This window comes from Mauremys reevesii, linkage group 26, assembly GCF_016161935.1.
Source record: "Mauremys reevesii isolate NIE-2019 linkage group 26, ASM1616193v1, whole genome shotgun sequence".
Lineage (NCBI taxonomy): Eukaryota > Metazoa > Chordata > Testudines > Geoemydidae > Mauremys > Mauremys reevesii.
The window spans coordinates 15,609,532-15,622,040 of NC_052648.1; the positions used below are offsets into that span (position 1 = coordinate 15,609,532).

At 39.5% G+C, this 12,509-nt stretch overlaps 1 protein-coding gene across 4 annotated transcripts in view; it reads right to left on the minus strand.

The window, feature by feature from the left end:
• Positions 1–12,509, minus strand: part of LMNB2 (lamin B2) — a 75,477-nt gene that overhangs the window by 460 nt on the left and 62,508 nt on the right. The window contains exons 6-12 of one of the 4 annotated variants that reach the window (XM_039515954.1): positions 11,337–11,462; positions 10,416–10,636; positions 9,668–9,965; positions 8,988–9,095; positions 8,107–8,226; positions 5,410–5,508; positions 3,485–3,940 (exon numbers count right to left, since the gene is read on the minus strand). In XM_039515954.1, coding sequence (XP_039371888.1) covers positions 3,899–3,940; positions 5,410–5,508; positions 8,107–8,226; positions 8,988–9,095; positions 9,668–9,965; positions 10,416–10,636; positions 11,337–11,462 — 1,014 coding nt within the window. In that variant the 3' untranslated portion in view covers positions 3,485–3,898. Of the gene's footprint in view, positions 1–3,484; positions 3,941–5,409; positions 5,509–8,106; positions 8,227–8,987; positions 9,096–9,667; positions 9,966–10,415; positions 10,637–11,336; positions 11,463–12,509 lie in introns of those variants that run through there. The other 3 variants (XM_039515956.1, XM_039515955.1, XR_005591498.1) reach the window with 3 other exon arrangements.

Genomic DNA, 12,509 nt, shown 5'->3' on the forward strand with positions numbered 1-12,509 from the left:
CCAGACTTTACAAGGAAATTCACTAAATAAAGCCAACTGAGTCGGCTTGAATGAATGAACTACATATTATTCTATATAGTTTAAAATATTAAAGGAATAAGTCTACTACAAAACAGAATGAGCACTCTGAATACTGTCCAACATTAAAAAATATATATAGAGAGATCTTTAAAAAAACCCTATCTTCTATATAAAGTAAATCATGAAAACAGAGTTGGAAAGGAAAACAGAGTCCAGTGATTAGAAGATATATTGCAAAAACAGTTTCACCCTGATTGCATTCATTTGCATAACAATAATTTAGAAACGGTAATTGGTAGTGGTATGGCTGAGAAACACAATTTCAGCTATATATATTTTACAGCAATAGGTATGATTTACTACATATTCAACCACCTACTCAAGCAGAGTGGGAATATAAGAAAAATGACCAAATACAAGGACAAAGAGAAACATTATTCCAAAAATCCATTTCTTTTTACTGATTTTTCCACAATGAACTGTTGATAATGGACTAAAATATAATTCTAAATACTTTACTAGCATTTAATTGTGATAATTAAATCACCTTACTGAGGTGAACATTTTGTGAACACCTGCAGAAAATTAGCACCTCTGACATTTTTTAAGTGAGAGGAGAAAGTTCATAACCTTTTTAAAAATCACTTTCCCACCCTGCTTGCATTGTAGGAAAGCCAGCCATTAAAGCCACTAACCTGGCCTTCTAAGTTATATCTGTCAGTCTAAATACTGTTCAGAGAACATAATGTCCAAAAGCCACCGAAAACATCCAAACCTTCTAGCTTGTGTGATGAATCTAAACTACTTGAATAACAAGACCAGAGTTCAAGAGTGCAGGTTGTACAAGAGTTCTATGCTGGTATCAAATGGTATCCAAATTATCAACTATTGGGAAAAAATGTTTGCTTACATTGCAGTCAATATATTCTTTGGAGCAGTCAATTATACTTCATAGTGTATAAAGGTGCACTATCACAAGAATCCTAATGCTTCTGGTTGTCAAAAGTTACCTCTGGTAAAAACACAAGAGAGGAAACCTGAACTTAAGGAGACATTACCAGATACTAAAAAAAAGTTATTGTAATATCTTACTTCTAATATGTATTGTACTTACATTATTTGTGTTTACTTAGAGCATTTCAGTCAGGCTGGACAACCTGCTGCGGCAAACAATGCAAGAAACTGCTTACACCCAAACCAAAAACTTCTCACTTTTTAAAGACATTTTGCAAATGCTTTGTTGCCTTAACTATCTGACAATGTCCCTTTACATACAATAGAAGTATTAATAAACTGAACGTAGCAGTGATAAAAAAAATCAACTTTTACGATTGCTTTTTAAAACCCCATCATAGCCAAAAATAAAGTATTTTAACATCTAAAATCTGAATTATTGAACCAAAAGTTCTGTTTAATGCCAAATACTTTACAACCATTCATATCATCATATCTGTTGTCCATCACAATTTCACCCTTGCATCCACTATTTATTAGGGTCTCAATCGTGACTGAAAGTCCCAATAAATAAAACTGTGAAAAATTTCAGCTCTGATCCCTCATTACATTCAGACTATACCTGCCCAAGAGTAACTGGGACCCATCATTCTCCACCAGTGTTAGCAATGACGGAGCGATAATGCGGACAGGGTTCAGATGTTGTCTGATCCTACTTGGAATAGGTACTCTTGCCACCTCTGTCTACACTGCAGCTTCTATCATTGCTTCCACTAGTGGAGCAGCATCTGTGGTAAATTCTGGGTTATAATTTTCCTAATGTATACAAGACTCAGTATATCAAAAGGATATTACCATTTTCTTAAATGGCTCCAGTACTGTGGGAAGCACTCATGTTGGGTTCTCCGAAAGCCCTGTACAGGCTCACACTGCCTTAAATCTGTTATTTAAAAACCAGTTTGAGGTTAAAGAATGACATATTTACTAAGACTGTCAAGCGATTAAAAAAATTAGTTGTGATTAATCACATGATTAAAAATAATTAGTTGTGATTAATGGCACTTTTAAACAATAATAGAATACCATTTATTTAAATATTTTTGATGTTGTCCACATTTTCAAATATATTGATTTCAATTACAACACAGAATACAGAGTGTACAGTGCTCACTTTATATTTATTTTCGATTAAAAATATTTGCACTGAAAAAAACAAAAGAAATAGTATTTTTCAATTCACCTAATACAAGTACTGTAGTGCAATCTCTTTATCATGAAAGTTGAACTTACAAATGTAGAATTATGTACAAAAAAACTCAATTCAAAATTAAAACAATGTAAAACTTTAGAGTCCACCCAGTCTTACTTCAGCCAATCCCTCAGAGAAACGAGTTTGGTTACAATTTGCAGAAGAAAATGCTGCCCACATCTTGTTTACAATGTCACCTGAAAGTGAGAACTGGTATTCACATGACACTGTTGTAAGCCAGTGTGGCAAGACATTTACGTGCCAGATGCACTAAAGATTCATATGTCCTTTCATGCTTCAACCACCATTTCAGAGGACAAGCATCCATGCTGATGACGGGTTCTGCTCGATAATGATCCAAAGCAGAGCAGACCGACGCATGTTCATTTTCATCATCTGAGTCAAATGCCACCAGCAGAAGGTTAATTTTCTTTTTTGATGGTTCAGGTTCCATGGTTTCCACATCGGAGTATTGCTCTTTTAAAACTTCTGAAAGCATGCTCCACACTTCGTCCCTCTCAGATTTTGGATGGCACTTCAGATTCTTAAACCTTGGGTCGAGTGCTGTAACTATTTTTATAAATCTCACATTGGTACCTTCTTTGCATTTTGTCAAATTTGCTGTGAAAGTGTTCTTAAAACGAACATGTGCTGAGTCATCATTCAAGACTGCCATAACATGAAATATATGGCAGAATGCGAGTAAAACAGGAGACATACAATTTTCCCCCAAGGAGTTCAGTCGCAAATTTAATTAATGCATTATTTTTTTAATGAGCATCATCAACATGGAAGCATGTCCTCTGGAATGGTGGTCGAAGCATGAAGGGGCATACAAATGTTTAGGATATCTGGCACGTAAATACCTTGCAACGCCCGCTACAAAATGCCATGCAAATGTCTGTTCTCACTTTCAGGTGACATTGCAAATAAGAAGCAGGCAGCAGTATCTCATGCAAATGTAAACAAACTTGTTTCTCATAGCAATTGGCTGAACAAGAAGTAGGACTGAGTGGACTTGTAGGCTCTAAAGTTTTACATTGTTTTGTTTTTGAGTGCAGTTATATAACAAAACAAATCTGCATTTGTAAGTATGAGGTGAATTGAAAAATACTATTTCTTTTGTTCATCGTTTTTACAGTGCAAATATTTGTAATCAACAATAATATAAAGTGAGCACTGTACATTTTGTATTCTGTGTTGTTATAGAAATCAATGTATTTGAAAATGTATGAAAAGCATCCAAAAATATTTCATAAATTCCAATTGGTATTCTTTTAACAGTGTGATTAATCGCGATTAATTTTTTTGAGTTGATCGCATGAGTTAACTGCGATTAATCAACAGCCCTAATATTTACCCTACTCTCAAGGAGTCCAGTCCCATTTTAGCTTAAAATTCATTCTACTGCAGGTTTATATATAAGACAAAAGTTTTAATGGTGGGGAAATAATCCAATATTCCAATAGTAGGCAGGGGGGAGGATAAAGAAATCTATTTAAAAATCCTGGCAGTTTTGCTTGATTAATTTTTTTTCTATAAAAATGTAGCAAGGAGTAAACTTTTAAAGAAATCAGATGATACATATAAAAATAGTTTTCAGTGGCTCTGGAGGAAAAAAATAGCAAAAATAAAAGGAAAGAAAGGAAAAAAGTAGCAAATAATAATGTTTTTTCACATCACTGAACATCCTCTAGACGTTGTCCTGGGATCCCCCTGGAGGAACAAAGAAATTAGTTAGTGCAGAGTAGAATGACAGCAGGCCACAAGCACCTCACGTCGTCTTGACTAGTACAAAAGATAACTCAAGTTAGCTAACATGACTTGAAACACAATTGGCACCTAGTGCAGACAGTTTAACACCTTTACAAACTTGTTAGCTGGTCCTGTTGTAATCTAGTCTCAGGTATCATACTGGTTTAAAAAGCATCTTTCTCCTAATCCAGATAAACCCCCAGTTGGTGCTATCACTAAACATGTTGGGAGTATGGCAAGAAGCAGTGTTGGCAGAGTTCCTTGCTATTATTCCACACTGGCAGAGAGGAGGGAAGAAGTGTGATATTGAGTCATCTTTAGAACTGTATTATTTAGAACTTCCTCTAAATGCAGTCTGTAATAATGCACAAACACACACCAATGAAGCTCAACCAGATATGTGGCACCGAGCTGTATGCTGGCACCATGCTTCTATGGATACAAAACACACAACACTGTGTATTTGTTTTCAGATTCTTCCACTCTCTGAATTCAATTTCCTTGAAACCAAAAATATCCAGAAGTTGATTTTAAAATTGCATTGGCCTAGCCTGCTGAGTTCATTGTGAAAGAGGCTACTAATGGCCACTGATCAAATCTGAATATATGGCAACAGTTTACAGTAGTTTGAAAGTGCCCTCTAGTATAACAAGCACAAAGTTTTTCTCTTCTGTCAGCTCCATTAGCTACTGGCCATTCATTCTCCCATACTCATTCTAAAGCACTGGAATTTACATAAAAGGTGATCGTAACAAGGTCAGCCAGGTTTATTTATTGTGTAACATTTGTATCCTGCAGGAAAACACACCAGCAAAGCCCAGGTGCCATAGTGGGAACAGGATTGTCCATTTCCCTGTAATTAACTGCCATATTTTTCAGAATATCTTCTGTCTCTTTAGAGCAAGGATGCTACAGACATTAGTGCTAGCCCTGCTAGTAGGGAAGGCAGCACAGGCTCATGGGAATCACTGATCACACAATTTCCCCACTCTTATTTCATACAGCTGTTGAAGAGCAGCAATAGCAATCTACAGGGCAATAAAGATTTTTCTTTGTTCTATGGAGTTTCCACTATCACCAACCTTCACGGCCTTTCTCAGAAACACTCCTGCTGTTGCAAATCCATTAGCACCAGGATTATGTCTTAAAGTCTATGGCACCCTGACCTGTCAGCAGTCACTGCCTCTAGTGCATCTTGTGGGGCCCAAAAGGGTACATCAGTTCCTGAAGTTAAGAACTCAGGAGCAGGGATTGCAGAATGCTCTTTGGCACATCCTTTACAGGAACCTATTCCAAAAGCTGGGATCAGAAGCTTGCAAAAGCTGTTGGAAGATGCACCATTCCATGCTTGAATCTAACCCAATTCACCAGGCACAAGTGAGGAGAAGTGGGAGGATAGCCTGAATTTAAACAAATGGTTATCATATTACCTGCTGGTGAAAGAGATCCTCTTCTCCAAACTCTGCTTCATCCTCCTCCTCATTCTCCCGCACCACAACTGATTTTGTGATGCTTCTTACTGCAACTTCCTAGACAAGGGGACAGACAAAGGTGTTCACTTTGCCATCAGCTCTTCTCCTCTCACCCAGACTTTGGGGAATTCCAAGCAGTTGGCCACATATTTGAACGATCATCCCTGGTTTGGGGTTTTTATGAAGCCAAATCCTAGCCAATAAGGTTCTGCAAACTAAAGGCCCTCCCTTATTTCTGCCCATCTCTAACTGTAGTGATGTAATTTTTGTTTTCAATCATCCTTATCTTTAGCTATTTTCTCTTATTCCTAGAAGTTTGAGAGGGAGCAGATAAGATGCCTTTCTACCTCTCATGTGGGGTTTATTCATTTTTTAAAAACTACTAATGGGCTTAACTGGGAACTGTGTCATAAAAGACTGTGGAATGTGCTAAGATCTGATCTATTTCTCTTAACTATTACAGAGCTAAACTGAAACCTCTGTCTAATTTCCACTCATATTCTATGTCAGTTGCATGTACCAATTATTTGGAATTGTTGTCTTCACTAAGCTACAAGGATTATTTTAAAACTCAGGAAGTTTCTTTTCTTCCTAATTTATTGTAGCAAAGATTAGTAATAAGACACTGTTGGTCCTCACAGCAGTTGCGCACTGAAATTGTATGTAGGGGGTACATCTGAATTTCTGGGAAAATCTTCCTAGATACAGACATTTCCAAGTGGAGGGACTGACAAATATCAGGCTGTGGGGAGAGGTTATTTTATTTTTGAGGATCCTTCAGCTACTAATTGAATAAATGTGTCCAATCTGAATACTGGGCTAGTTCTCTTCCCTGTTTATATCTATGACCTTTTATCCTACCTCTGTGTCCTGTGCTGCTGTTCCTGCAATACCTTCATAGAACTGTCAGCAAGAAAAGCATGAAAACTGATACAATGCTGGTCAGTTTTACTTTGCTATTGCTACTGGGCACCTGAAGCAATGCATGTTTACCAACAGCAGCCAAAGCATGATCCTCCCTTGCAAGATTCTGCTGCAGGGACAGTTTTCAAAAACAGTTGTGGGAGGATGCAGGACAACAAAGAATACGCAGGAAACTGTGCCCAGTGGAAACTCCTGATATGAATCATAGAATCATAGAATTCAAGATCAGAAGGGACCATTATGATCATCTAGTCTGACCTCCTGCAAGATGCAGGCCACATAAGCCGCTCCACCCACTCCTTTAGCAAGCGACCCCTGCCTCATGCTTCGGAGGAAGGCAAAAAACCTCCAGGGCCACTGCCAATCTTCCCTGGAGGAAAATTCCTTCCCGACCCCAAATATGGCGGTCAGCTGAACCCCGAGCATGCGGGCAAGACTCTCCAGCTATACCCTCTTGAAAAATGTTATATCATATCATTGACCCATTGTACTATTTACTTCAGTGTGGCCCTTAATTGACCTATTGACCAAGCCCGTTATCCTATCATACCATCTCCTCCATAAACTTATCTAGCTTAATCTTAAAGTCATGGAGGTCCTTCGCCCCCACTGTTTCCCTCGGTAGGCTGTTCCAGTATTGCACTCCCCTGATGGTTAGAAACCTTCGTCTAATTTCAAGCCTGAATTTCCTGACTGACAATTTATATCCGTTTGTCCTCGTGTCCACATTAGCACTGAGCTGAAATAATTCCTCTCCTTCCCTGGTATTTATCCCTCTGATATATTTAAAGAGTGCAATCATATCTCCTCTTATCCTTCTTTTGGTTAAGGAAAACAAACCGAGCTCCTCAAGTCTCCTTTCATACAACAGGCCTTCCATTCCTCGGATCATTCTAGTGGCCCTTCTTTGTACCCGTTCCAGTTTGAATTCATCCTTCTTAAACATGGGAGACCAAAACTGCACACAATACTCCAAATGAGGTCTCACCAACGCCTTATATAACGGGACTAGCACCTCCTTATCCCTACTAGAAATACCTCGCCTAATGCATCCCAAGACCGCATTAGCTTTTTTAACGGCCACATCACATTGCCTACTCATAGTCATCTTACGATCAACCAGGACTCCTAGGTCCTTCTCCTCCTCCGTTACTTCCAACTGGTGCGTCCCCAGCTTATAACTAAAATTCATGTTAGTCATCCCTAAATGCATAACCTTACACTTTTCACTATTGAATTTCATCCTGTTACTAATACTCCAGTTTACAAGGTCATCCAAATCTCCCTGGAGGATATCCCGATCCTTTTCCGAATTGGCAATACCTCCCAACTTGGTGTCATCCGCAAATGGTTGCAGCACTGAAGAAATCTCTATTTTTTTGCATTATTATTGTTTACATAGCACCCTAAAATATGCTAAGTATCATCATTTGGAATAATGAGCAATGCATTTGCATTCTCTACTCGAAATGTATACTCAAATCCTCTATTCTCTAGGACAGTTCACTAAAAAGATCAACTAAAGTGATCAGTATGTTGAACAGCATGTTTCCTAAAACCACATTTGAGCTCATAGATGTTTATCCCTTAAACCTTACAGACAAATGAAAACACTCCTTTTTTTAAAAGAAGAGCATTAAGGATAGTGTAAAACTGCAATTTTGTCAAAAATGCATAGACAGGTTTGGGAGGTAATGCAGCCCACATCATTTTCCAGAAGACAAAGCTTACCTCTCCATCAGAGTTCACCAGATATGTGCGGATGTCTCCTCCAGTGCCCCAGCTGCTCTGATTCTTCCACACAAGGACAGAAGGGGGGCTATGAGTCACACCTGCATCTGCAGCCCAGATCTAAGAAAGAGAAATTCTATACGCAGATGTTTGTACCCTTTTTCTTTATATATATATATATATATATGTAAAAAACCCTATATTTTTACTTTTCTCATTACTCTTTTCTTGCCACCCCACTTTCTCCTCATTTCCCAATGACAGTGAAATAGATGAAACTAGAGTGAAACTATTTGCAGGAAAATGTTTTTTCCCCTACAAAGCGTTAAGAAGCTGCAAGTTAATAGCAACCACAGTTACAGAGAAGAGAAAATAAATGGAGTTTAATATTTCAGTTGTCATTTCTTTTCTGCATATAGCAATTAATCCTCCTGGACTCCGTGCAGTTACTATCATGGTAGAGCCCAGAGACAAAATAGAGCTGCATACTCATCCCGTTAACCTCTTAAAAGGCTATAAGTTCCCACTTGCTATGCCAAATATTTAAGCAATAATACAAGGAAAGCTGCTCCTTTCCTATGGAGGGACTTTTAATGCAGATTGCAGACAAAATATCTAATTTAGTCATGATTTATTTGGTGAACACAAAAATGCATATAAAATGCTAGATAACAGGCCTAGCCCAACAGTTCTTAATCCACTAAGATAGTTCTGGAGAAATTCAACTCCCATATCGTATTCTTTAGGAGCATGATCTTACTCCAAACAAAGGTGAGCTCAATGGGAGCAGGGGCAAGCTCTATATCAAGCCCAGTTAAACACTCGCTCACATTCACACCAGATGCCACAGCAACAACAAAAGTGCCTCCTCAGTGACTTACTGTAACAGTTTGCCCAGCCCTGAGGACATACTTTGGAGTAAATTTATAAGCAATTTCTTCCGCATCTCCAATTTGTCTCTTCAGTCTCCAGTTACCCAGAGACTGGTCCTAATGGAAAGATATAAAAGTTTATTTAGGAATAGATCTCTATAGCCAGACAAATGGCATCTCTAATGCCTGTGTATTTATTAAAATGCTAAGGATACAGTCACTAGCTTTTCCCACGGTTTGTTATTGGGTCACATGCACTGTAGCTTCTGGGAGTATTTTTTTTTTTAACCCAATGAATAGTTTAGATTGCAAGCTCCTTATTTAAGGCCCAATCCTGCAAATACACAAGTAACTGTACTCACCCACTAATCCCATTAGAGTCAATGAGACTACTCAAATGAGTAAACTTACCTAGAGGTATGTTTGCAGGATCAGGCTACTAAATGGTAAGCTTCCTGGAACACAAACTATCCCCTCCTGTGTCCTGTATAGCACTGACCACAATATTGGTGCTGAAACAATACTATCAGCATTTAAGTACCACTTTGTCACTTCTGAAGGAGCGGTGCCCAAGGGAGACTGGCCATCATCTCTCATACCGGGGCACAGTATGTTTGGGTTACAAAAGGCCATGTCATATCTGCATGCTAGCTCACTGCAGCCTTTCTAAAGGTTCTACTGACACTCACCTTCTCAGAGTTGTTCTTAAGTTGAACATATTTTCCCTCCAGGTCTATCTCTTCTATGCTGATGCCTCCTGTGGCTGAGGCTTGCTGGGACATTTGGAAACTACTGCTGCTACCGCTGGTGCTACCACTACTACTCCCAGTGCCAATTCCACTTGTACCACTGCCTGAAAGCTCCTCTGCTTCAACCCGTTTTCTCTTGCCCCGAGAAGAGCGAACAACCGAAGTGCTGGTGCTACTGCTGCTGGAGGTAGCCTTGGAGACTGTAACACGGGAGGACGGGCTTGGAGACAGCTTCAATCTTAATGCAATCAAACAGACATTTTAACCAGATGAAGTTAGATTCTCAGGAGTGGTCCAGGGGATTATTTGAAAGAATTAATATACACAATAACATGCACCAATACCCTAGGCTTTTACATGAACTGCTTTAAGGCATGATGACAGAAGCAGGAGAAACACAGAGCCCTGCAACATTTGGCAGGTAAGTACAAAAGGAGCTGAATGTCAAGCACATGTTAATCCACACTATTTCATAAACATTTGACGAGATGGGTGTTCAGATGAGAACAGCTGCAACTGCCTCATTTTATGAACATTATGTATATAGTGGCCTCAGGTTCCAAGAGGCCAGCGTGGCCCTCAATTAGGCAAAGTTTGGGCACTGGTGTTCAAATGGGACAAAATAATGTCAGAGCTGGGAAAAATTCCCACCTGTGCAGAGTGTGAAGCATGTGAAACCTATACCTACCTCTTTTCCTCACTCTCCAGAAGTTTTCGGTAGGCACTGATCTCCATGTCCAGTGCTAATTTGACATCAAGCAGTTCCTGGTATTCTGCAAGCTGCTGCTGCATCTGGTCCCTCATTTCCATCATTTCCCTTTCCTTGGCATCTAGCATCTTCCTGAACTTGTCCTGCTCACCAGCCATCATATCCTCCAGTTCCCGAATGCGATCTTCTGCGACACTAGCCTATGGACACAGTAAAACAAGAAGTCAACCTAGCATGTGTGTGGAGACAGAGGAGGATACATGATTTCCCTCTGACAGGTATTGCAAAAGGGGAAACAAAACTAGACAGCTAGACTCAGGAATTCAATTACAGCCATGCATTTCCAGAGGCAGAACAGACATATGGGTCACCATCTAGTCCATCCCACAGGGAAAAGGCAGTGTATTATTCACTCTATAGCTTTAAATGGCAAAAGCAAGAGGGCTTTAGGGAACTCTTGGCAGGGTGTGCTCCTGCAACTTAGACATTCACTAGGCCCCTTGTCTACTGAAATCCAGACTAGTTAATCTTTTGGGAATGCTCCAAAGCCCCTTTCATCCCCTGAAATGTAGGAAAAAAGTTGAGTTTTGAGATGGAATATATGCCACAGGGGTTACTGTACCAGGAACAGTTTAATAATTAGTGTAAAATGGCATACAGGTCACATTGTCTGATATGTAACTTTAGAATAAAATTTTCATTGCAAATACTCACAATTACAAGTTTAAAATTCACCTTCCATTAAAATGTGTGTAAAATGTACTGTTTTCTACAAACATACCTGCTAGTCAACTCATTCTCCAGAGCATTCATGGAGTGTGAACAAAGGGAAAGGAATTCAAGTTTTATTTGACCAACCATTCACACAGTTTTAGATGTACGGAAATGTAGTCCCTTCACCTGTTTTTGCAAGCCAGAAAGCTGGTAGCTGAGAGACTCTATCCTCATGCGAGCTTCCTTCAGCTCCTCCCGGGCAGCACTGGCAGCTTTGTCATTTTGGTCAGAGGACAGTTTGGCATTCTCCAACTGGAAGAGAGTTTGGCACAGGATACTCACATTAGACTAGGCTTCACAGGCTTAGGGTTGCACTGACTAAACCTGCTTGTGCTACTAGAACAGAAAGTCCATCATCATCTCCATTACACACACTCAATTTTAATATGACTGAAAAACTGGCTAAGAAATATAGCTAGGCACAGCATCTGTGTCAGTAACAGTCTCTACTTGGAGTGACTGCACATGTCTATTCCACTGTAGGTGACTCACAAGCAGTTTGAACTGGAGGTGGTTTCAGTGTTTACTTTAATAAGGAATAGACGATTATTCATCCAAATCTGGCACTGTCTCTGGATTGCTGAGAGGCAGCAAAGTGAGAGGCAAATGTATGGAATGACGACCAGGGTGCTTTCTTACAAATGTCCAAGATGGGTATATGAGCCAGAAATACCGCAGAAGCTGCCTGAGACCTCGCTGAATGGGCCAACACTCTACTCCGCGGCATCACATTATCAAACTGATAGCATAACTGACTATAACTGGATATCCAAGAAGAGATTCTCTGAGTGGACACTGGACAGCCTTTCATTCTGTCTGTAACTGTGATGAACAGTTGTATTGAAGACCTAAACGATTTGTCTGATCCAGGTAAAAAGCCAAAGCTCTTCTAACGTCTAGAGTGAGAAGCTTTTCCTTGTCTTTATGCATATGAGGCTTTGGAAAGAAGATCAGTCATCAGATTGCTTGATTAACGTGAAAGCTGGAAACTGCTTTAGAAAGAAACTTCGGGTGAGGACAAAGGCAAACTGTTACTACAGAAGACCATATAGGGAGGCGCTGACACACTAGAACTTACAATTTCCCCACTTTTCTGGTCAATGTATCAGCAGCCAAAAAAGCGCCACTTTAATTGAAAGGTGTAGCAGTGAACAGGTTGCCAGAAACCCAAAGGGGGAACCCATCAGCTTTGCTGAAATTAGATTCAAGTTCCATGGGGGAGGGGCAGTGTCAGGACACTGTATCTGTGGATATAATTTTTTTTTTTTTTTGATGCAGAATTCCCTCAGGAGTAAATTA